Source organism: Drosophila serrata, unplaced genomic scaffold (genome assembly GCF_035046125.1).
Source record: "Drosophila serrata isolate PLE 108 unplaced genomic scaffold, ASM3504612v1 contig_275, whole genome shotgun sequence".
Taxonomy (NCBI): Eukaryota; Metazoa; Arthropoda; class Insecta; order Diptera; family Drosophilidae; genus Drosophila; species Drosophila serrata.
In genome coordinates this window covers 2,545,933-2,569,882 of record NW_028257173.1, presented here as the reverse complement: position 1 = coordinate 2,569,882, position 23,950 = coordinate 2,545,933, and the positions used below count along the sequence as shown (strand labels likewise).

The 23,950-nt window shown below is 35.9% G+C and overlaps 3 protein-coding genes across 4 annotated transcripts in view; 2 read left to right on the top strand and 1 right to left on the bottom strand.

The window, feature by feature from the left end:
- The first annotated feature begins 40 nt into the window (after nt 1-40).
- Nucleotides 41-1,322, top strand: LOC147643400 (uncharacterized). The gene has a single exon (XM_086835129.1). The coding sequence runs from the start codon at nt 91-93 to the stop codon at nt 1,018-1,020; it is 930 nt and encodes a 309-aa protein (XP_086691255.1). The 5' UTR covers nt 41-90; the 3' UTR covers nt 1,021-1,322.
- A 1,923-nt stretch (nt 1,323-3,245) lies between these two features.
- Nucleotides 3,246-23,003, bottom strand: LOC110184844 (uncharacterized). Its single transcript, XM_086835128.1, has 3 exons — nt 22,887-23,003; nt 4,174-4,323; nt 3,246-4,119 (listed from the first exon to the last, which is right to left on the bottom strand). The coding sequence occupies exons 1-3, from the start codon at nt 22,951-22,953 to the stop codon at nt 3,347-3,349; spliced, it is 990 nt and encodes a 329-aa protein (XP_086691254.1). The 5' UTR covers nt 22,954-23,003; the 3' UTR covers nt 3,246-3,346.
- Nucleotides 5,655-23,950, top strand: part of beat-IIIc (beaten path IIIc) — a 121,941-nt gene continuing 103,645 nt past the window's right edge. For both annotated transcript variants that reach the window (XM_086835127.1, XM_086835125.1), the window contains exon 1: nt 5,655-6,389. The gene's annotated coding sequence lies outside the window, so the exon portion shown is untranslated. The remainder of the gene's footprint in view (nt 6,390-23,950) is intronic.

The window sequence follows — 23,950 nt, the reverse complement described above, 5'->3', positions numbered from 1 at the left end:
CCATAGTTCTCCGCGCCCCCTAGTCTAAGTCCTACCGCTACCTCCTACTAATTTTGTTTTTTATTATCCTGTCAAGCAGATCAAAGCAACATGTCTCCACGTCCACGCAGTGCCGCCGTTCTTGAGAGCAGACGAACTCGAGGGATAAATTCCTACCGCTGCCGAGTCTGCCATGGAGTCCATCCGCTACGGAAGTGTCGCCGTTTTCTTCGGCTGAGTGTGGAGAAGAGGCTCCGCGCTGTGCTCGCCAACCGCTACTGTGCGAATTGTCTGGCTCACGAGCATTCCGATGGAGCGTGCCGCCGGGGTGATCTTTGCAAGGTGTGCCAGCAGGATCACCATACATTGTTGCACATGCGCGAGCGTCCGGCACCTCGCCGACAGTCACATCGACCGGCGTCTCCGTCCTCTCGGCGTTCGTCTACCGCGCCCCGGCCAACGTTCACCGCACGTGAGTCTGCTCCTAGCGTTCCTCGGGACGCGGCGGTCACCTCGCAAAGCGCTGCCGACCCGGCAATGGCGCCGTCATTGTCGTCACTGCTGCAGCGGCACAGCGTAAACGTCCTTCCGACGGCGGCAGTGCGGATCGACACCGGGACGCGAGTCTTCGATATTACGGCTCTCATCGACCCATGCACACCGACGAGCTGTATCGACGCCTCGCTGGCTAGATGCTTCCGCCTGCCGACGACCAACGTTGGTGGGGAGCAGATTTGTTCGGCCGTCGTGGGGTCGAAAGTGGATGCCAATCTCCGGCTAAATCTCCTGTTCAAAATTGAGCCGCACGTGCGGGTCCGCACTCCAATCCGTGCGCTGAGCGAGAGCTTGCGGGCTCAATTTCGAGACATCACATTGGCGGATGACCGTTTTTATCTCCCGGCGACAATCTCCGTGGTCCTTGGTGCGGACGTGTATCCGAAGGTGATGCAGCCAGGTTTCCTCAAGGCACAGGACGGACTACCGGTAGCTCAAAGCACAGTGTTTGGCTGGGTCCTGTCCGGAGCCTGCCACCAGTCATGAGGAGCAGCGGATCAAGTTGCAACCCGTATGGTTGCAAGGGGGGCCGGAATGTTCAGGTCAGGAGCCACTATACGGCCGCCGGGCAGAGCGGATCGAAGAGCACCGCTCTTAGCAATCCTATCTCTGCTCTGTTAAACTAGGTTCGGGACCGCGATATGCCGGTCGCCGCTGCACTCCCGCTCTCGTTTTTTCCAAAGCTCTGTAAGCATGAGCGCGGAGTTATTTCTATAAGCTAGGTTTAAGAGTTACATATGTGAAGTCAAATAAACCAGACGTGCGTCTCACCACCACCTCCAACAAAAGTCAACTTCTTGCCACGGCCTGTTGTGCGAACAATTTACCACGAATTTTCAACCCCCGGATCTTGAGCAGCCGGCCCCAGCTACAGAAACATAGCATTATAAAAACTAGCTTGGAACTGCTTTTAGAATTAAAATTAATATATTTTTGACTTAGATATGATCAACTTAAAATTGGACTTTCTTAACCAATTTTAAGGGTATACAAACATCGGTTTCCTTATGTTTTGCTTCCATTTCCTGTTCTAATATCATTTGTAGAATTATTTTATTAAGTAATAAATACCTCTTCAATATTATTACATTTTTTATTTAACTCTCCAACTGACAATATACCTTCTCCATGTTCCATAACTCTCCTTCAATCCAACTCTTTACTGGGTATTGAAACAACAGAAAACCAGAGAAAACTGGACAAGGAGCTGTATAGACACAGGACGAGGGCAAGAAGGATACGATGCAGCCTTTAAGCTGCTGCATACTTTCCGGCTGTGGACCTCGACCTGAACGCGTGTCGCTAAAAAAGTTCGGCTAAATATTTGCGAAAGCATTTTCGCTATTTGCGATGGCATTTCGTGTGGCATGCGGCATCTCTCCCCACCCCTGCTGCAAAGGCAGCACGCAAGGAAAACCCAAAGGATTTCCACAAGAGATGGCAAACGAGCTGCACTTGCCACACTGCGGCATCAATTTTCATTTTGATAAATTATAAAATGGCCCAGAGCCGGCACCCAGAACACATCCTTTTCCCCCGAAGGCTAAATGGATTGCCTGGCACTGGCCACGGCGTTAACCCATGACAGCAGCACCAGCCTTGAAAATTGAATGTCGATGGAAAAACGCTGAAGGGGAAAACCTTCCTTAGATGTTTAAATAAATGAGGTATGAGTTAGGAGAAGAGGAGAGCTTCCGATGGCGATTTTATCGAGATATCAATCATCGTAAAGGCAATTGGGCTCTTAAGCAATTTCGCTGTGGTTTATTGAATTAATGGTCCAACTTTTTAGCTAGAAATGGGGACTTTAACAATCTTTATTTTATGGTTATGATCACAAAGTTGATTATAGAGTTTTTTTCTGAACTTTGAATATGAAGATGATTAAGAATGATACAGTTCTCATTAAATCTTAAACGTTTCTTCATTTATTGATTATCATTTAACAGGACTTCATATTTTTATTTTTATTTTTTGAATACGGAAATTGCTAGTATATCAAGCTAGTGACATTTTTTAATTGATTATATTCCCCGCCTTTTCCAGCTAATAAAGATTTGTATAGTTTGAAGTTGGTCGATTTTGTTATGCACCTGGTCAAACAAAAAGAAAAAAAAAGAAAAAACAAATACTTGGGGTTGGTCAGGATTCAGGATCGGGAGTTAGAATTCTGGAATGGGGGTGGCTCGAGCCAGAGGTCAGGGTCACGCAGGTCACCCCTTTTTTCTATACCAACTTCTCCTAAACAAATATGGAAATGCACGCAAGCCAGAGGCAAGCACGTAGCCAGGATAAAGACCAGAAAAATGTCCTTAGTCCTCTCCCGCCTTCTACTACTCCCTCCATTTGTGTTTATTTGTAATCAATTAAAGGATAAGGCAATCTATTAGAAAGCCAGCTGTCCGCTCCATCATGATGGCGTGACTGGTTTTGGGTAATATACAGCAGCTGAAGGAAGTTTAACCTTTCTCACACCACCGTATTTTTTGTCTGCTTAATTGCTGAGTTAAGCACGCATGAATATATTAATATTTTGGCACTAATAAGGCATATTATGAAGGCAATAAATATTTAAATAATTGATCTTCATGATCGACGTGATTTTAGATGGATTTAAAGAAGGTACTGCAAAATTTCATAAAATATGTTTAAGTATTTGCAATTTTTTACCATTTTCGTTCACCGAAAGAATACATATATGATACACTAGATTTTCAATGCTCAACTCACGATTTATTTGAGAAACATTACAGCAATTAAATTTAATTACATTTACATTTTCATTTACCTATTCCATTATTTTATTTGACGATCACCATCCACTCGTTGTTGTTGTGGTAGAAGAAGTGGTATAGCTTTGATTGTAGTTTCCGCCGCCATTTCGATAATTACCATTATAACCTGATCCATTTCCATTATAATTGCCTTGCCAATTACCAGATCCTCCCATTCCATTTGGTCCTCCCATTCTATTTGGTCCACCCATACCATTTGGTCCACCCATACCATTTGGTCCACCCATTCCATTTGGTCCTCCCATTCTATTTGGACCACCCATTCCATTTGGACCACCCATTCCGTTGCCACCGCGATTACCCATTCCACCTTGTCCCATTCCATATCCTCCCATACCTCCGGGTCCCATTCCATTGCCACCCATTCCGCCAGGACCCATTCCGTTTCCGCCACGTCCTCCCATACCATTGCCACCCATTCCGCCAGGACCCATTCCGTTTCCACCCATTCCGTTGCCATAGCCTCCTCTACCACCCATTCCACCTGAACCCATTCCATTGCCACCCATTCCGTTACCATTACCTCCCATTCCATTGCCACCCATTCCGTTGCCATATCCTCCTCTTCCACCCATTCCATTTCCACCGCCCATTCCTCCGGTGTATCCCCCACCCATGTTGCCACCCATGCCATTTCCCCCACGTCCTCCCATTCCATTCATTCCGTTGCCACCCATTCCGTTGCCACCGTTTCCATTACCTCCATTCATTCCATTTCCTCTACCCATTCCGCTTCCACCCATTCCGTATCCTTGTTGATTTGCTTGGCGTTTTGTACGATCCTCAGAATCTGTTTTAATTTAAGATAAATAGTTGCTTAAATTAAAAAGAAAATAAAGTTAACCTGAGTTCGAAGAGTATTGATCCTTTGCTTCACAAGTAGGATATTCTCCGCATTCATCGCCCTCACGCTTTGATCCTGTACAGATCTCCTTTGATATAACACATCTGTCTCCTGGCGCACACGAAATATCCCGACAATCACGTCCGTATTCTGTTTAAAAATGAATTAATTTATTTCAATTAAATACTGAATTAAGTACTGACTTTTATATGCCTGAACATTTGCTGTAGTTGCAATTATTAAAAATATCCACAAAATATTATTCATTTTTTCAAACGCTTGCTGTTAACGGAAAACTCTCTCTGAATTCAGCTTTTTATCATCCCCATTTTTATACTTTTGTGTTCATTATGCATGAAAATTTATAATAATTATTTCTGACAAGCTAAATTTACCAAATGAACACATTAGTTAGCCGCAATTTAATTTTGTTGATTGATTAGAGATAGTCACGGCTTATTTATTAAGTTTTGGAATTGAAATAGAACGTTTAATATTTTATATAAAATATTTTGGTAATGCCATGACAATGAACCTTTTACAAGGTCAGTAAAAAATTATATTAATCTAATTAGAGTAAAAGAAATTATGATCCTTTAATTTGTACTACACATTGGAATGCAATTAAGATTTTTCTTTTACTCTAAACAATTTCTAAAGACTCATTACTGCTTTAGGTATTTTTTTTTTTTTTAATAATAATCCAACTTTGGCATTATATTCACAAGTGTAATTATCCTCGTTTGTTTGCACATACTTGATATGTTTGGAAAACTGCCTACTTGGGCGCAAATGAGATTATCTTGGCCTCTCAGTGTCCACAATTTACGAGCATAACAAATGGAACAAAGTTTCACACGACCCGCCGACACTTGACGCTTTTCTTCGGAACTCGGAGAATCCTGCAGGATATCCTCGCCAAAGCTTAGACCCGGGAGAAAAGGAAGGGAAAAGGACAGGGTGCATCTTTATGCGCATATGTAAACATTTCCTGGCTACAAGAAGTGCAAAAATCCCATGGCTAAACTAGTTTGGCTTAACACGGCCTCAACTTTTTGCCCAGTTGAAAAACTTTTGTAGCCCCAAAGTACATATACATCATGCTTATATACGTATATATATATCTGTTTCACTACGGTGTTATAATTCACAACTTGAACCGGAAGTGGGCGCAAAAACATTCACTTGAAGAAATGCAGATATTAAATTACCAAAGACAAGTTGGTAATAAAGTTGAGAATTCTTTTCAATTCGTTTGATTATTTTTTATTTTTATTCAAGTGGTTTTATTTTATTTATTATATCCTAATATTTTAATATAATTAAATAATATATAATATTATACAATATATTTTTAATAATAATAATATATATAATATAATTGTAATTTTAATTATAGTATAATTATAATAATTATATTATAAATATTTTCTTTTAATTTCCGATCATTTATTTTTTATTTATCAATTATCTATTTATAGACCCATTTTGACCGAATTAGGAAAATTAGATACAAGCTAGAAACTATCCATCACATACAAAATGGTTCATTTCTTCAGACCAGGTCGAAACCGGAAGTAGCCAGCTGATATTGACAATATCGCAAGCATTTCCTCTCTCCCAAACATCGCGAAACATCGTAAAAACATCGCCGCGCTCCAAAATCGCTGAACGAACTCTCCCTCTCCCGGTCGCTGTTGGAACTTAGTTGCTCCACCTGTCGATGTAAAATTGGGGACAATATCGATAGTCAAAGTACTAGATCGATACTCCGCCATCGAACACTAGCCATCGTATAGTATTACATCTCTAGCTTCAAAATAAAAGACAAAAAAGAACGAAAAGACCTCCGCGCCGGTAAAATGTGAAATAACTTGAAAATTACAGCGTAAAAACCAGTGGCAGGTGCCAAAAGTGCGGGAAAACAGTGAGCCCCACAGTGTAAAGTATAAGTGAAGTGGGGGCAGCTGGGACGCAGTCGTGTTTTCGCTTTTTTCTATTTATGTATTTAGAGTTAAGATCAGTGTGTGATTTGTTGGCTGATTCATTTTTGTTGTTTTTTTTATGTGCAAGTGCAACAAATGTGTAGGAAATGTGTGTGTTAAGTGTGTGCAACACCGTCGATAATGTAAAAGGTCTTTTTCGTTCTTTATTTGTCCGCGATTCGTTTGCTAATTCGCCGTTGGGATCTATAGCAATGCGCAATCTATGTGGGGGTGAGTGCAACAACATTTTCTTGTTTTCCTTATCCTCGAACTTTGCTGAGCTCGCGCGCGCGAATTTTTTTCTTCTCTGTTATTGTTTTGCTCCCGCGTTGAAAGTGGAACCTAAGAGCGAGAGCGCCACAAATTAAACACGATCCACTCTTGGGGCTCTCAATTTTGATATTTGGAGAGTTGGAAAACCGCGTTTGTTTACCTTTTTATTTCTGGCCAATTAGATATGACAAATTAACGAAACTTTACTTTTACAAATATCTTTTTCAAACCTCGTTTTACTATATATATTGTATTTCTACTATTATTAGTTATAAAAATTTAATAATTACGTTTTTTATAGTTTTGAAATAATTGTTTTGAATTTGATCAGCATTATTTATTTCATATGAACAAATATTTTATGTGTTTTCTCTTCTTATTTTCTTCTTACCAAAATGGATTGATTCTTAATAATTAAGTTGCCAAATTCAAGGGTATAGAAGTAAGTTTCCTTTCTTTGTTTTTCATATAAATCTTAAAATTACAAGACTTCTCATCTAACTAAGGGTACAGTTTGTTCTTAGTAAAATATTCAAAACTAAGAGCACATCTCGGATTTATTAAAACTTATTCATCAGTAGGTTTTGTTATTCCAGAGAAAATACATATTGAGTTCACATATCTTTTGTTTTTCAATTGTATAGAATACAGGGATATATGAAGCTAAAACCCTTTGAAACGGAGTGTGTTTGTGCAACAATGTAACACGAAACAATAAACAAAATAGAATAATATCGAAAATACTTTCATTTCAACAATTATTCTGCAATATTTGAATTTCTCTTCAGCACTTGCAAAACCGGCTGACTGACTGACTGAAACCTGGTCATAGATTGGATTTGTTTTCCACTTTTCCACTTTTGTTTTTCTTTTTTTTTGTATATATCCAATTGATGTTGATTTTTTTTATGCTCACAGTAAAGGAGAATTTCACATACCGAAAATTCCAGGCTGGTCAGCCTTTGTTTGCACAACTCTTCTGTGAAAGCGAGTTGAGCTAAAAAATAACATTAAATACACAAATTCAGTATATAGATGAACCTGACAAATGACTATAATTTAGGGTATTTTTTTCTTGGCCAGCTTGTGCGATTAAATTTATGCGTGATAGCCAAAATAAATATGCACACGAAATTATATGTTTTTACCTGTCAAAAGGTTATTGGCATAAATATTTTCTTTGATTTTGTGGCGTTAAAATTTTCAATTTTTTCCCGTGACAAACGGCTCTCAAATAACCGCTTTTTCTTAATTTTTATTTGTGGGTCAGAAAAATGTTTAAAGCTGTGAAAATCGCAGGAGAATTTGATTTTCAGTTTTGATGATTTGAGATATATTTAAATTAGATTTTTAAAAGGAAGTCTATGTACTATTTTCTAGTTTGAATGTTTCATATAACTATTTCATCTAACTATTATTTTTACTGATTTATGCATTAATTTTAAACATTACTTGGCAAGGTAGAACTCGCTTCTAATATTTAAAGTTATAAAGTTACTGGCTGATGATAAATTTGATTGAATTTCCGTACACTTTGACGACCTTTTAAAAGCGAATAGGAGAACAAATTTGGAACTAAAACTGAAACCAAAAGCAGCCCCACAAAATCGGCTCCTGACCACATCCCCTTTTTGGCCCATAAACGGAACGGAGCCATCCTTTCTGTCCAGCGTAGACTTAACAGCTCGACAGCTGTCCGTCTGTGAGTGTGCAGTCGTGCTTGTGTGAGCGTTCTACACTGAGAAAAATATATTAAAATTGGATATAAAAAATAAATATTAATAATGTTACACCCAAGGGAAATTTCATAGATAGAAAATCTTTCTAAAAGCAACAGAAGAGCAAGGTACAAAAGTCTCCTCATGTTTTATGTTATTTAAGCAGAAATAAATAAGGCTTTAATTGTTATATTATGTGTTATATATGGTTTGAATAAATTTTAAACTATAAATATATTTTAAATATATAAAAATTAAATTCCTTTCAGTGTAAACATCTCAAGTACTGTCTGTATACGCATGCATCGTTTAGATTTAGTGCCGCTTGTTACGCTTTGATGTCATGTCATTTATAAGCGACGCAGCGGCAGCGGCAGCAGCTTCGGGCTGACCCCATGCCACGCCCCTTCCATTTCACCACCGCCCCAAATCCCCATCTTGCCCCATCTGGAAAAACCCGCACTCACCACCACCCCGTGTGTTGCTGCGTGCAACAAAATGCAAACTGACAGTTTAGCATGGGAACAAGTTCTCGGGCAGCGGAAAACTTAACATGACAGACCGCGACAATGACGTTGGGCGTTGGGAAACTTAAAGCTAGCTTTAAGGTTGGTGTCAAAGGTCACGTGCCATTTCTCTTCTCCTTTTTCTTTCATCAGAATCCTCAAACACACACACACACACATCTAGCTAAGTAATTTACGCACAATAATCCGCATCGCTGAACTTCCTTCGCTGGCCAGATGATTGATGTATGGACGTGTTAATTAGGTCCACTCGTGCCGCATTTACACTCCACTCTGTTGGTAAAAATAGGGACCAGCAAAGAATGCCAAGTCAAGTTCTAAGACCACTTGAGTACCCATTAATCTGTAGAAGAAGCACCGGTTGCAAAGTCAAAAGAATGATTTTTGGTAAAATATTCTAAGGTTTACAAGATACTTTCAATTGTCTTGTTTCTGTGGTATTTTTAGGATTAAGTTGTAACTTTATATACATATTTATCACAAAACCAATATACCCCTGACACCTAGCAGCACAGGGTAGCAGCCAAAGGCTGCTAAAATTAAAGAGTGAGATTGCTGGCGAAAGCAATAAAAATCTAAGCAAACGAGTGGGCAATGAAACTTTGTTTGGCCAATTGATTGATTTCTGGACAGAAGCCCATTAATCAGGCCAGCTAAAAATGCTGATTTGATCGAAGTCGAAGCATTGGCGAAAAAAAGTTTTATTTTTGGCAGAAAGTCCTTGATTACCAGTTAAGTAGTGTAGCACAAGCCATTAAGTAGAATTTGTTGCTAAAAGTTGATTTGTAATTAGCCATCAATTGTTTAATGAAAGTGTTTGTATTTAGTATTTAAAATATCAATACAATGTTGTTATATATATAAACCATTTTATTATTGTATCTAGACTATAGATTAGACTTCCTTAAAATTAACTTATTTCAAACTGAATACTATTATTTTATGTACTTTTGTTTCATAAATCTTAAAGGTTAGGAAGGTACCCTTTAGCTGCCATATCTGTACGCCATTTTTGCTTTGGGCTTTCGGCCAAACATTGACAAATTCAATTTATTTCAAGTTCTCAAATCAATAAATGAAGATAACTCCGAGAAGCCGAAGTTGGTATACCCTTAAAGTTAGCCGTAGGATCATATTTCAGACAAACATGCATAAATCTCAAGCCTAATATAAGTGTTTTTTAGGTATATTAAATTCGTACTTCAATATGATAATTTTTTGTTTAAATCAAAGATTTTCAACTCTCATAAATAAGACAAAAATGTGGTAATTTCGAATTGGAAAGTTATGGAATTGTTATGGGCTAGTTTTTTTACGGCAAACAAATCTGCATACTTTCTTTAATTTTAAAAATAAAATTTTTTTTGTCAAATTTTCACGATGCAACAACCCCTTAAAAACTGCCGGATATAGCTAGATCGATTCAGCTTTAAATACTGATTAATAATATATATGACTTATAGGGTCGGAAATGCATTCTAATCTTCTGACTAAACTTAGAGTACCCTGTAAGGGTATACAAATTGAACAAAAAAAGGCATAAAAAAACTAAAAAAGGATTCTCAAAGGCGGTGAGTGCTGAAAAAGTGCAAGCTGTTCACTAAATCAAAAACAGATTTCGGTAACAAATTCGTTATGCACGTGACATGTCCAAACAATGCATGTGCCTTTGCCGGTGTGGCCGCCTAAAAGAAAATTTGAATAAGTGAATTTAAAAAGCGTTGGCGGCGACTAAGGCAGCCGGTAAAAAAAACGACGAATAAGATTAAAAAAAAGGTCAAACAACAACAACAAAAACCAAATACGAATATGAGAAAAAAAAGGAACACGAATTTGTGTTCTCATAGTAAAGCCAAGGACACTTTCATGAAATGCAATTTCGCACTTGTAAACTTTTATGGCTAGCATGTGTGTGTGTGTGTGTTTCGGCCCAAAGATGCGCAGGATTTTAGCCATTTTAGAGCTAAAATTGGGGGAAAATATATGTTTAATTCAATGTAAATTATTACAAGTCTTAGATAACATTTATGGTGATTTAATTTGCAATATATAGATAGATATTGATTAATATATTTTTCCAATAACGTATACGATGAATTGTTGCCAGTTTAGAATAAATTTGAGGAAATTTTGAATGTGTTTTGCATTGTAAATTACTATAATTGTTAGGGAAAATGTTTAATATGCAATAAATATGTATTATTTAACCTTTCAATATATTTATCCAAATACTTATATACAATTTTAAGTTATTTCGTAGTTGCCTAAAATATATTTTAAATTTAGGGGGTTCTTCGTATTTTATATCGTTTTAAGCTTTTGTTTTGATTTGAATTTTAACGGAATATGTTTATTATAATATAGGGATAATGAAGTTTATATTTAAGTTAGAAATTGCTCACCCTTAAGTTTAAATAGAGCCTTTGTTAGGTATTAGAAATGGTATATGTTCTTTATGTTATGGTATATGTTCTATAATTTTTCTAATTTCCCTGAAATTTTCCACAACATAAATAGCTATAATATTAGAGGAGCTGGACAGCACCATTGCAAACCTCCTCCTGCTCCACACTCAACTTCCTGGTTTTCACACTCTACACTACTCCTTTTCGCAGGACCTACCCAAAATCCCACCTTCCTATCAGGAACATGCAAATCTGACTGTTGATGGCGCATTTTGCTTCGTCGGGTTTTCATTTTTCCATACTCCCCATCTTCCTTTTTTTTGTTAACTTTTTGCGTATGTATTTCGGTGTGTGTGTATTTTTTTTGTGTGGGTGGGGGAGGAAAAACTTGTTTATTTGCATGTCGTTGGTTTCATTTGCGCCTAGGCCCGAAAAAAGGTAGATATATCTCGCTTTTATATTTGCACACTTTGGCTAATGGATTTCCTTTACTGCCACTCGCTGCTACACTCATTTTTTACATCCATCCCTTTTTGCACTTTTGCGGTTGCACACGGCGTATGCTTAATATTTGTTGTATGCCTCATTTGGCTTGCTTCGGGATTCGTTTTCATTTTCATTTTCATTTTCGTTTTCGTTTCCTTGCCATTTTTCCCCGTTTGGGGCTGCGCCGGGCATTTGCAACGCGTCTTAATTGAAAATTCAATTAGACCTGTGTAAATATTTTTTCGGGGCAGCTGCTGCAAATTGAGTTAAAGTTGTTTATCTAAATAAGAATGAGTGCAGGCTTTGGTCGTTGGTCGAAAGCATCCCGCAGTTTCCTTGGCTCCCGTTTCTGCATTTTAATTAGAGTTTAAATATCTCAGTGCAAATTGGAAACTTTGCTCGACCGCAAAATGAAAGTGGCTTCGCTGCCCTTCGAAGTTTTTACTCATTTACCTTTTGGTTTCGGTTTTGTTTTCTTGGTCAAGCGATCCTAATTTGAATGACCCGAAATAAACAGAGTTGATTGGATAAATATATATATTTAACCTGCTTACTGATTTCATGGGAAATTTTTCATAAACTTGCCTATATTTTATTTTATTTCTGTATACATTTGAGTCTTAAACTTGCACATTTTTATACAATTTACATTGTGAGATGTTACTTCACAATTTAAGCTTACATTTCATAATAGAAACAAAATATAATTCTTCTTTTAAGATAGTTGGAGGTTGCCACAGCAACCAAAAACAAAAAAAAATCCACTTTCCCGATGCCACATCCACCCACACTTTTCTCTTCTTTTCCGTGACTTGGCTCACTGTGTTGCACGTGACTTGATTGTCAGTTGCAATTTAAGAATTTGATAGTTTGACAATGCATTTTTGCTCGTTTCACTGCGTTTCTACTCCCCTCCCCCCCGCCGCATTGTCTAGCTTTATCAATCGATTTCTATTCGATTTGGAAATGGTTTGGGGGTCAGAGGTCAGGCAGCTGTTGGCATTTCACATGCAATGCGTGTCGAGGATGGAAAAAGAGGGAAAAAAGAAACTATAAAGCAAAACATTAAAATGCCGTATAAATAATCGTCTATTTGGGTGACTTGGTCAAGGAATTTCAAATAGCATCAGTCGTCTGGTTAATGTCTTAAATGCATGAATATAAATTTAAGGAAAAACAGACAAGTGAATTAGGTTTCATATGATTGTTTTAAATTGTATTGATCAGAGTTAAAGAAGGGTTAATTGAGTTCAAATGAAATCAGCTTTATTTTGAGCTATTAAATTGTTTTGACAAATATAAGTCAAGGCTTTCCCATTATTCTATATTTACTATAAAGAAAATATGTAAAAATGATACCCATTTTTCTTGAACTACAACTAATTTTAGTTCGTTTTGTAAAGTAATTCGCATAAGATCAATTTAAAAGGATCCTGAGGACTGAACAAATTAATTGGTAAATTGAATGTCCCATGCATCTTTAAACTTTCTGGAACAAATAAATATATATCATATGTATATATATTTTCCGCTGTTCAGTATGCTTTTCATTTTGGGTTTTCCCTCCTGCTCTTTGGAGAGCTTAACTCATTCATGTGCGAAACTTTTCAATGGGGCAGTCGAGGGCTGCGACCACAGTTCATTTAAGCGTGTAAAAACATAAATCAAAAAGGACCGGCCTAATGGACACACACACACATAGAGTTTTCCTCTCTTTTCCACTCTGTCTCTATTTTTCCACTCCTTTTCCTACCGTTTTACCCTCTCTGTTTTTCACCCTCTTGACTCCGCAGTGGGACACGAAGTGTATATAAATTGCCTACTTGCATTTTAATTAAACTGGCTAAAAAAGCGTAGTCAATGTCAAATGCTAGACCAAACTTTTTGCCTTCCTATTTTTGGCCCGAACAATGGCCTGTAATGTGGGCATTCGACTCTTTAATTGACCAACTGACCGCGGTTGACTTTAAGCAAATTGAAAAGGATTCAATTGAGTTGCTGCCATTGTTCAGGGAAAATGTTCCTTGATTTACTAAAAATGAATTGAGTTTTAAAAGTTTTTAAGTACTTTATACGGAAAAAATTAATGTATTTCCTATACCTTTTGTTTCCGCATTAAAGTATACAGAAAGTCATGCAAAATATATTATATAAAGAAAATTTCAAAGATATATATTATCTATAATCCTATTTAGATATCTACAACTTTACTTACAATAAGCTATTCTATTACCATGACAATGATAGCCATAAAATTTTTAAATTTAAAATGAAACCATCCAATTATAACACCCATAAATCCATGCAACTAATTCTATTGCATTTTTTTTGTAAACACTCTGTTCATATTTGTTCTGTTTTTGATTAATCTGGAACACGCCTACATCGAATTCATTTCTCTGCATTTAACGTCGACCGGCCCCCCATTTTGCCCAGGATTTTCCAGTAGCTGTTTGTGGCAGCTGCTGCCGCACTTTGATGTAAATAATGTTTGCTAAATATTTTCCGTTGCAATGCTGCGAGTCTCTCATTAAATTTACATTTTCCCCTTGGTTAAAAAAGTACGCCAAACGAGGAGGGGGTCATACAGAGGCGTCAGTGCAAGGGGGGGGGTGGGTTTGGTCGGTGGTGGTGGTGGTGTCGGCTGGCCATTTTGGTCAACATGCCACTTTCAGTTGACAACATATGGCACCTCTGGCCGAAAGCCTGCCGGGCAATTTGCCTAACCCTCCAAGGGGTGAGGGTGAGAGGTGGGGGGTTGGCAAAAGGGCCACGGAGTGTGGGGCAGCGTGACCAGGTAATGGACTGTAATTATGCTAAATAAGCCATGTAAAAAGTGTGGCTGTGTGCGGGGGTGTGGGTCCTTTTTTGGAGTGGTTAAAGTTCCCGCCATTTGATGGAAAGGGAAAGTTGATAAAGTTACTCAATTTGAGAGTGACCCACCCCATCCCCTCTGCACAGAGTGGAATATGAACCCAAAAGATGTTGACATTCCTTTAATCTACTATTCATTTACTGGAAAATTGAAGTGGAAAATGAGCTGCAATTGAAATTAATAGGTTAATAAGGGATGTTATGGGATACTTAAGTGAAAAATAAGTAGATGGGTGAGCAAATTCTAAAATAGTGCTAATTTATTACAATAATATTTCGCTTAAATGTTGCTAAATCTATAGGAGTGCTTATTTTACAAAGACTTTAAAACAAGCTCCCTTTTTAAAGCTTCATCTGTCAGCAAATGTTTTTACTTTCATCAGGCCATTAATTATATTATTTATTTACATTTATTGTAAGCCACTTTTCAGCCTTTTTAATCCTTAAAAAATGCTGAGCCTGTAAAAAAATGGAAATGTCTGGCACTTGATGGGTAAAGGGAGTTGGGGAGAATGTGGAATGTCTATTAATGCCGAGCAATTTACAGTTCCAGTCTGTCTTTGTGCCAACTTTTGTCTGCCGGTTGAACCACCCATTAAGCCATCTAGCCACCGAAAAACCACCCACTCGGCTACAGGAGGCCTTTACATTTATGATTAATGAGCCTTAACTTTTGCACTTCATGGCAATTTATGCGGCGTCTGGCCATTTGGCTTTTTCATATCTCCTTTTGCCCAGACTGAAATTTCAGCTCCCAATCTCACCTCCCTCTCCCTCTCGGGGCTTCGGCCTTCGGTTAAGTTAAGACAGGCAACAATTGTAAATGTTTGTTGCGCAATTAAAAGTCCGATCCCCACCGGTAATTTGATTTATTCAACCTGGCGAGGCATCGCAATCGAAGCGAGGTAGCAGCCACAAAATAAACAAGGCGTCACAGGAGTTCAGAATTGCGGAAATGTTCAACACTGTGTAATCCGTTAAAATATTTATTTGTAGCTTTTTCAGATGAATACCTTCTCTGAGTATGTGTTTGTATGAGATATTTGTGAATGAAATACGTCGATAAAAAGGGCTTAAATATAATACTTTAGAGTTACCTCTGGTAATATTTTTTAAAAACATTTCATATTTCAATCTTCTTAGTATTTACACTGTATAATTAATATATTTGTATTAAATATCTTTTAAAACTAAGCCTAATTACATGGTTTAACCAAATCTCTTGAAGTTCAAATAAGTTATTTACTTAATACTTTTACTTACCAAAAGTATATGCACACTTTTAAATCCAATCAACAAACTGTTTAAATATACATAAAATTATTTTAAAATGACGTTAACATTTTACAGCTACGATCAAGGACTTTTGCAAATGCATAAAATCTCTTCTTCCTTTGACCATTTCCCATCAATATTAATCAGAATGCATATTTCATAACCCGATTTCAACATTTATTGCGCATGAAACGCGATAAAAAAAATAACAAACGAAATATATATCCTTTTCACAGAGAGAAAGAGAGTCTCCGTTTCTCTGTATTTCAATCATTAATCTCGCCGAATCAATTTCCCAATGCATGACCTCCATTTTAAATATGCATGGCAATTACAATTACAAAATTATATTTCCATATACACAAAAGCAACAAACTACAGCAAAATGAAGCTGCAGAAAATATCAACTTTCATTTGTCATTTATTTTTATAAAGTTTTGTTTTTGTTGCTTTAATTTTGCAATTACGACTGACAAATCCGCAACAGCCAGAAATAAGTTGGTCCGAAGGCAAAAGGAGCGCAAGTGCAACCAATATTAATCATTATCACCGATGATAAGCGCCTGAATTATTTCACATTTGCCGCACATTAAGAGTGCATTAAAAGCATAAATTAAGAAAGGAAAAAAACAACAAAAATATATATATGTACATATATAAATAAGGAGGATATGGTTACTTTAGAAAGCAAAGAATAGAATACCCTTCCCAAAAAATATATATTTAATGTAGATAATTGATTGTTATTATGATGGATTTTAAATCCTAAGCTTTATTGAAGAGGTATTTTGGTATTAATATAATTTTATATTATAATATATATTTCGTTATAATTATATTATATTATATATAATAAATATTTCTTTTAATTTTAATTTAAATATTCCAAATTTTATAATTTTTGTCTACTCCATTTTAAAAATGTTTTAGTAATTTCTGCATTAATTTCTCAAACTGAAACAAATTTATAGAACTTTTAAACGAATAATTTTATTAAATTAATATATATATACGTTTTATTTTATATATTTAATATTTTAAATACATTTTAATATCATTTATATATATATTGTATTAACTTCCTTGACTTGTAGTACACCTCTCATTCGTTGTTTGGCACAAAATGAGGTGCAAATTAATCCGACTACATCCTACGCAATGTGTACATTTTAATGGACCAACCTCCTCCACATCTTTTTCCTAATTTTCCTCCTTTATCTACCACTTAAATTACTCAATTTTTGTGTTTACTTTAGCCACACTTTTTGTTCATGTGATTTTCCGTTCTTCCTCCTCTTTTTTTCTGAGCTCGAATTTCATGCAAATCTAACATTACGATGCAAAGAGAGAAAAATTGCCAACTCAGGCTGAGGGAAAAATAAAGGGGAACTGGCCCAAGGAGAGGAGTGATTGGGCCTAAATAGGCGTTTCGTGACTTGCAGCTGAGTCTGCGCGACTCCCCGCCATTAGTGGGGGCCTAATTAGGCGCGGTCTGGCAGAACCCGCAAAAAAATTATAGAAACATATATAGCAAATCGCATGAAAAATGTGCAAATCATCAGGAAATGGTGGGTGAGGGGACTTAAGCTCTCTGGCAGCTGGCGAAAATTAGCTGAGGGGAAATTAGCACGTTAGCGTGATTCACGCGACAGTTTTACAGGCCAAAGGAACTCAACTCCCGAGGCGGCACACCCTACATCGCAGTCCCTTTTATCCGACAGCCCAGTCTCCTGCTACTGACCTCAACCTAATCAGGCATTGGGAGGAGGGAAAACTTTTCCATTTGATTGTTCGATGGGGGTCCCTGAAAATGCATTCAATTTTATGAGGGCCAATGAGTTGTGCAGAAAAATAAGAGCCATATAACAGCAACTGCAATATATAGAGTATTGAAGTATATGGTGGTATAGTGAGAAAAAAAATATTGTTTATAAATACTTTTTAAAGTATTTTATATTATTTTTTATTTACCCTTTTCTAGGGTATTATCAATTTAGGCAGAAGCTAAAAACTAAGTGAAGGAATCATTTCCGACCCTATAAATCATATAAATTCTTGATCAGCATCAACAGGCGAATCTATCTAGCTATGTCTGGTTAAAATTTAATTTTTTCAAAATTTTAAAAATTTTATAAGGGGTTACATTGTTAAAATGTTTAAAAATTTACAAAAACTTTAATTTTTGTATCTTTTAAATTGAGAATACAGATTTATTAACCTGATAAAAATAAACATAGGAAAGCTTTTCGAATTAAAATTAATGCTTTTTTTATCTTAGTAATGAAAGTTTTAAATTTTGATTTATGGAAAAACAATTCCATGTAAAAACAACTATAAATATTGATGCGAATAATTTAAGCTTAGATATAATTAATTTCTGATACGATCCTATAATTCAATTGCAAATAGTTTCCTTTATTGTAAACTGGTAATTCTTGGATGAACTAAAGTTCCAGTTAAACGAATCTAAGATTTTCACAAGATGCTGTATACCACTTGGGATACTTTTTATACCCTTGCAGGGTATTATAATTTCAGTCAGAAGTTTGCAACGCAGTGAAGGAGGCACCTCCGACTATATAAAGTATATATATTCTTGATCAGGATCAACAGCCGAGTCGATCTAGCCATGTCCGTCTGTCCGTCTGTCCGTCTGTCCGTCTGTCCTTCTGTCCGTCTGTCCGTCTGTCCGTTTCTACGCAATCTAGTCTCTCAGTTTTGAAGCTATCTGAATGAAACTTTGTAGTTAGCCTTCTATATACTCTCACTCGTATATATGTCGGACGACTATATCATATAGCTGCCATAGGAATGATCGGAAAATTTTTACAAAAAAATTTTAAACTTTTTCAGTTTTCCATAGGATTGGATCAAATTTTAGATATAGCCATTTTACTATACTCTACAATTTTGCATACAATTTTATGAAAATCGGACTACTATATCATACAGCTCCCATAGGAACGATCGAGAAATTAATACAATTAAATTTATAACCTTTTCAGTTTTCAACTGATTTTCATCAAATTTTAGGTATAGGCATTTAATTTAAGTCTTAAATTTTGTGGTAAATTTCATGAAAATCGGACGACTATATCATATAGGTTCCATACAAACGATCGTTTGATGTGGAGGAAAAATGCAAATCAGTGAATGTAAAACTGCAAATATAATATGTATAGGTGAATACAATTAAAGCAGGTATTACTTCATTGTTTTTTAACACAAAGATATATAATTTGTATTGTATGGTTTTTTATTCATAGAAGTTCTATCTGCAAGGGTATATAAACTTCGGCGTGCCGAAGTTAGCTTCCTTTCTTGTTTATAAGTAATATATAAAATTTTTTATAACTTAATGGTTCTTGCAAAGTTTAAATACAGGAAAAATATACTAATTTAAATGCAGTTCAAAGATCCAAAACAGTTTTCTTTTACTCTTTTCCTAAACCCCCTGAAAATTCAATTGCCAAAAAGAAATGGCAAAAATTACCACAACTTTCAGTATATATATAAGTTGTACTCAATCCCCTATCCATTCCGTGGTCCATGTTCGCATCTTTTGGCCAAGTTCCTCTAATCGTATTTCTCGCAAATGCTTAATGTCTTAAAACCGAGCAGAATAAATACCAGAGTGGACATGTGGATGAGACAGGGACTCTCTGGCCGGGGCCAGGATATCCTGGCTAGAAAGGAGAGAGCAACGAAGCAACAACTAGCTAGAGCTTTGCTCTGAGTGCAATTAATTAAGCAAAGCTGAAAGTCATGCTCACAATCCCATCCCGCCCCCTCCTTTCACATACGCACAAATTTAATTGCTTACAAGTTGGAAACATGGCGAAACAAGCTGCAAAATCAGGAAAGGGAAGGAGCTGCTGAGCTGAGCTGAGTGGCAAATAACAATTGTAATAAAGCGTCAAGAGCAAAGCTAGAAAAATTGCAACAAATGTTGAACTAAACCATAAAGTGTGATTAATTGAATATTTCTTATGCTGCACGTAGACGCGTCGAGAGCGCACAAAAGAAATTCACTTTAGTGCCAACGATCTCCCTTGGCTCTCCGGCTGGCTCTCGGTCCCCCTCCTCCACCGATTTCCCCAAGTTTCCACTGGCCTCCCCTTTTCCACTTTCCGCTTTCCACTCAGACACAGAGCGAGTTCAAGCTGTACGGTAGCTAAATTTTCTAGCTGGCGGCAATAAATTTAAATAAATATACGATTACGCGTGCGTATTAAGTTGCTTCGGGCCAACGATGCCAGCGAGTCGAGTCCCGGGTCAAGAACAGTGGGTGTCGTTTCAATAATTCTGGGTAGAAATATAAATTATAAAATAAACTATCTACGGCTAGCTCAAGCTTCTATACCTTTTCAGTTTTGTAATCAATTATGGGATCGATTTGAAATTCGATCGTAACTAAACTTAAAACATTCGCTTTTTATGAATCAATACTTATTGATATTTTTACAAGAACATTTTTTTTTGGCAAAATATATTAAATTTGACAATTTAAAAATCTCATAACTAAGCCAAAAAAGCATTAATTTTAAATCGGAAAGCATTCGTAAGTTAGTTTTTATTATATTAATAAATCTGCATACTCAATTTAAATTTAAAAAAATATATATTTTTGCTCATTTTTTAAATGTTAACCCCTTATAAAATTTTCAAAATTTTGAAAAAATTAAATTTTATTCGAATATGGCTAGATCGATTCAGCTTTTGATCCTGATACAGAATATATATGATTTATAGGGTCGGAAATGACTCCTTACGGGGTTACAAGCTTTTGACTAACATTATAATACCCTGTAAAGGGCAATATTAATTTAATATAAATTAGGGGTGGCATTAGGCTGTAGTGTGTTTATATTTAATTATTTAAATATAAGTAGTTCTTTATATTTATATTCTGATAATATTCTGACAAATCTTTTATAGTCTGTTAATATTCAATTAATCTTATAAAGCCTTTCTAAAAATAACATGGAATAATGTATTATATTATATATTTTATTATCTTATTTTATAATTAGGAAATTCATTTCTGAATAATTCATAGACCTCAATTTCTTTTACAAAGGGTTTTTTCTTTATTTTTTATTAAATATTAAGCAATTCAAAGGACACAAATTAAACAGCATAAAAGCTTTCTACAATTGGCTTGAATGATTTTATTAATAAATTATTTTAAAGGGTTTTAGGTTTTGTAAGTGATATATTCCTAATTGTAAATATTACCATATTTCCAGTCTTGTAAAGTAGTAAATTCGAAGGCCTCCGCAGCCTGTGCTCGGTTATAAGTAACTTTGTATGCTAATATTAGTTTGTTAAATCTATTAATAGTTAATATTAATTATATAAAATCTTAATAGCTTATAAATTTTATTTTGTTATTCCACTTTTTTAATATTTACCTGTTAATTTTCGGTTTTCCCCACTGTCTGCAGTTGGGAAACTGCCGCCTATTTTGTATCTAGAACAATGGGATTGCCTTTTGCAATGATGCTCCTCGGCTTCTCGGTGGTGCCCGCTCTCTGCCTGCCCCGTCCTTGGTCCGGTTCCGGCTCCTGGTCCTGCTGTCCCGCTTTCCCCCAGCCGCTTTCCCTTCCTCCGCCGTGCCGCCGCTGGTGGCTCGTTATCTGCTGACTTCTAATTCAGCCACAATAAATCAATGCAACGTGCTGCAGCGGAAAACAGTGGCAACATTTTGCGGCGCAAATGTGTAAGTGGAGTTGATGAGCGGGTGACCAAGGGGCGGCAGTGGCAAAGGAGGCGTGGCCAGCCACACGACAAACCCAAAAAAAGAAATGGAAGAAAAAACTTCCCTCCTAATCGAAATTTGTTGGGCATTTGCGCTCATTTTTTATGCCGTCTTGTTGCCAATTTTATTTGCTTTTAATTGGCCATAATACAAATTTATTGGCCCCAACTTGTTAATGGTTCGTTAATGTTGCGAACTTTTCACTCCAAATCGCTGCTGTCCCTGCATACATAATGTGCTTTCATATTATAACATTATCCAGGTGAGCCCTAAAAAAAACGTAATTAATTGAAAGCCAAAGGAGATTAAATATTTGTCATGGTCAAGAAAAAATTCCATAATTAACTTTTGTAAATTGAAATATTTGGGTATGCTTTTGTTCAACTTAAGTATTAGGGTATTTGTATAATATTCTAAGCTTAAGTATATTAAGGTGCAGTTCTTTAGCTAATTTAAGTAATTATTTCATATTTTTCTTATAGGAATGTAAACCAGTAATTTATTATAGGATTATTTTATTTTAATATTATTTATTATTTATAATCATTTTATTTATATAATATGTAGCCGAAGGATACTGCGTAGTCTAATATGCTTATACCATCTGGTTTTTCTGTTGTTTAGCCACCGAATTAAAGCAATTTAATCTGGAATTGCTTAGCTAATAAGCTAGTAAAAAAAGCTTCGGTATTAATTGCTTACAATTTGTGTTTTTTATTCACAAAAACAGACTTTTTATGTAAATTCAGGGCATTAATTCAAACAGATAAGCAGTCAATCGAAAGTAATTATATAGAAATAGAAAATTAAATATGGTTTGAATTTCAAATTGATGAAAGCCAAGTCAGAATGTGAAAAAAATTAATACGAATGGTTGACTGAATTATCAAATTATAATTACAAAATGAACAAATGTTTTTATAACTCATTAACTTTTTTTTCGTCTCAAAGTATTTGTTTACTTTATTTGGTGCAATTCATTATAATTTAAAATATAAAAAATGATTGAATCGAGAAGTAATTTATATATTAAATTGGGTAAACTTATTTGTTGGAAATATAAGCCGAAAGAAATATATAAAATAGTTTAAATCGGTTTACAGAAAATCTAAAAAAAAACAATCAACATGTGCATGTTAAATCGTATTTCAAGTTCTTTTGTATACTATAAAAAATAGACATAAAGCACTCCATATCTTCGATCGTTATAGCTGTCATAAGCAATAATCATCAGCAACTACTTTGGTCTAGTTTATTTCCTTTATTCTTTGTGCAATTTGGGGGGAAACCTGCTCCAGGGGACACACCAACTTTCGATTTCCGCCAGACAAGGAACATGCATATGTTCCGTAAACACCACTCCACTTTCAGGGGAATCCCCTTCCGCCTGAATACTTTATGATACTTACCTCCTCTATTGGGTTCCATTTCCATTCCCCTTACTTCACCTTCAGACACAGACCCATCGAAGTGCATTCAAATCCATTGTTGTCACATTTGGCACGCGTCTTGGCCACGGATCATCAGGTGCACAAATGTATTTCAACTCCAACTGCCAGTTGTTGTTGTTGTTGTCCATGATTGGTTTTTATTGTTGCTGTTTGTCGACACACGAACACCTTTTGCATTTTGGGACAGAGACATTGAGACAGGAACTTTGAAAACGTGGAGAACAGGAACGATGTATTTGAAATGGGTCGAATGGGGAGTACCTTAAAGAATGAAGTCAAATAAATTTAAATGAAATAAATTAACTAATCTGCTTATAGCAGATTAAAATGTAAATTATTATTAAATATTACTGGTAATACTAATAATAAACATATTAAAAATAAATATAAATATTTTTCGAAAGCTTCAAAAATATATAAAACCATTTAACTAAGTAAATCAGAATATATTTTTCTAACCCACTTATTTCCCGACCCTTTACCCTACCCCAAAAATACCCTGTAAAATAAAGGAGACACTTGCTCCGAAAAGGAGGCAAAACCCGGGGAACCGTCGACACGCAAACTGCTTTGCATAAGAACCGGTTCCCCTCGTGGATTTAAAATGTTTCTTATTTATTTTTTTGTTCCTCTTGTTTTCGTTGCGTTTTAAATTGATTGGAGGATTTAATTTCAGTGGCAGCTGCCGTTGCTACCGAAGCTGAACAAATGTTGGGTGTTGAACACCTTTTTTATTTTATATTTTTTTTTATTTTGGGCACCGGTCAAGCTGCTCCGCACTAAATTGCCGTAAAAAAACGAAGCTTCCTTCCCTTTTTTTTATATATTTATTTTGTTTTTATAATTTTGCACATGTTGTGTAATACGAAATAAGGTTTACAAAAATAAAGTATCATTTTACGGGAAGATATAGATAGAAGCTGTCTTCGATTTTTAAAGAAATTAACATCTAAAATAGGTTAACTTCATAAAGAGGCAGCAAAAATGTTTAAACAGATTTAAAAACTATAGCTTTTCATAAT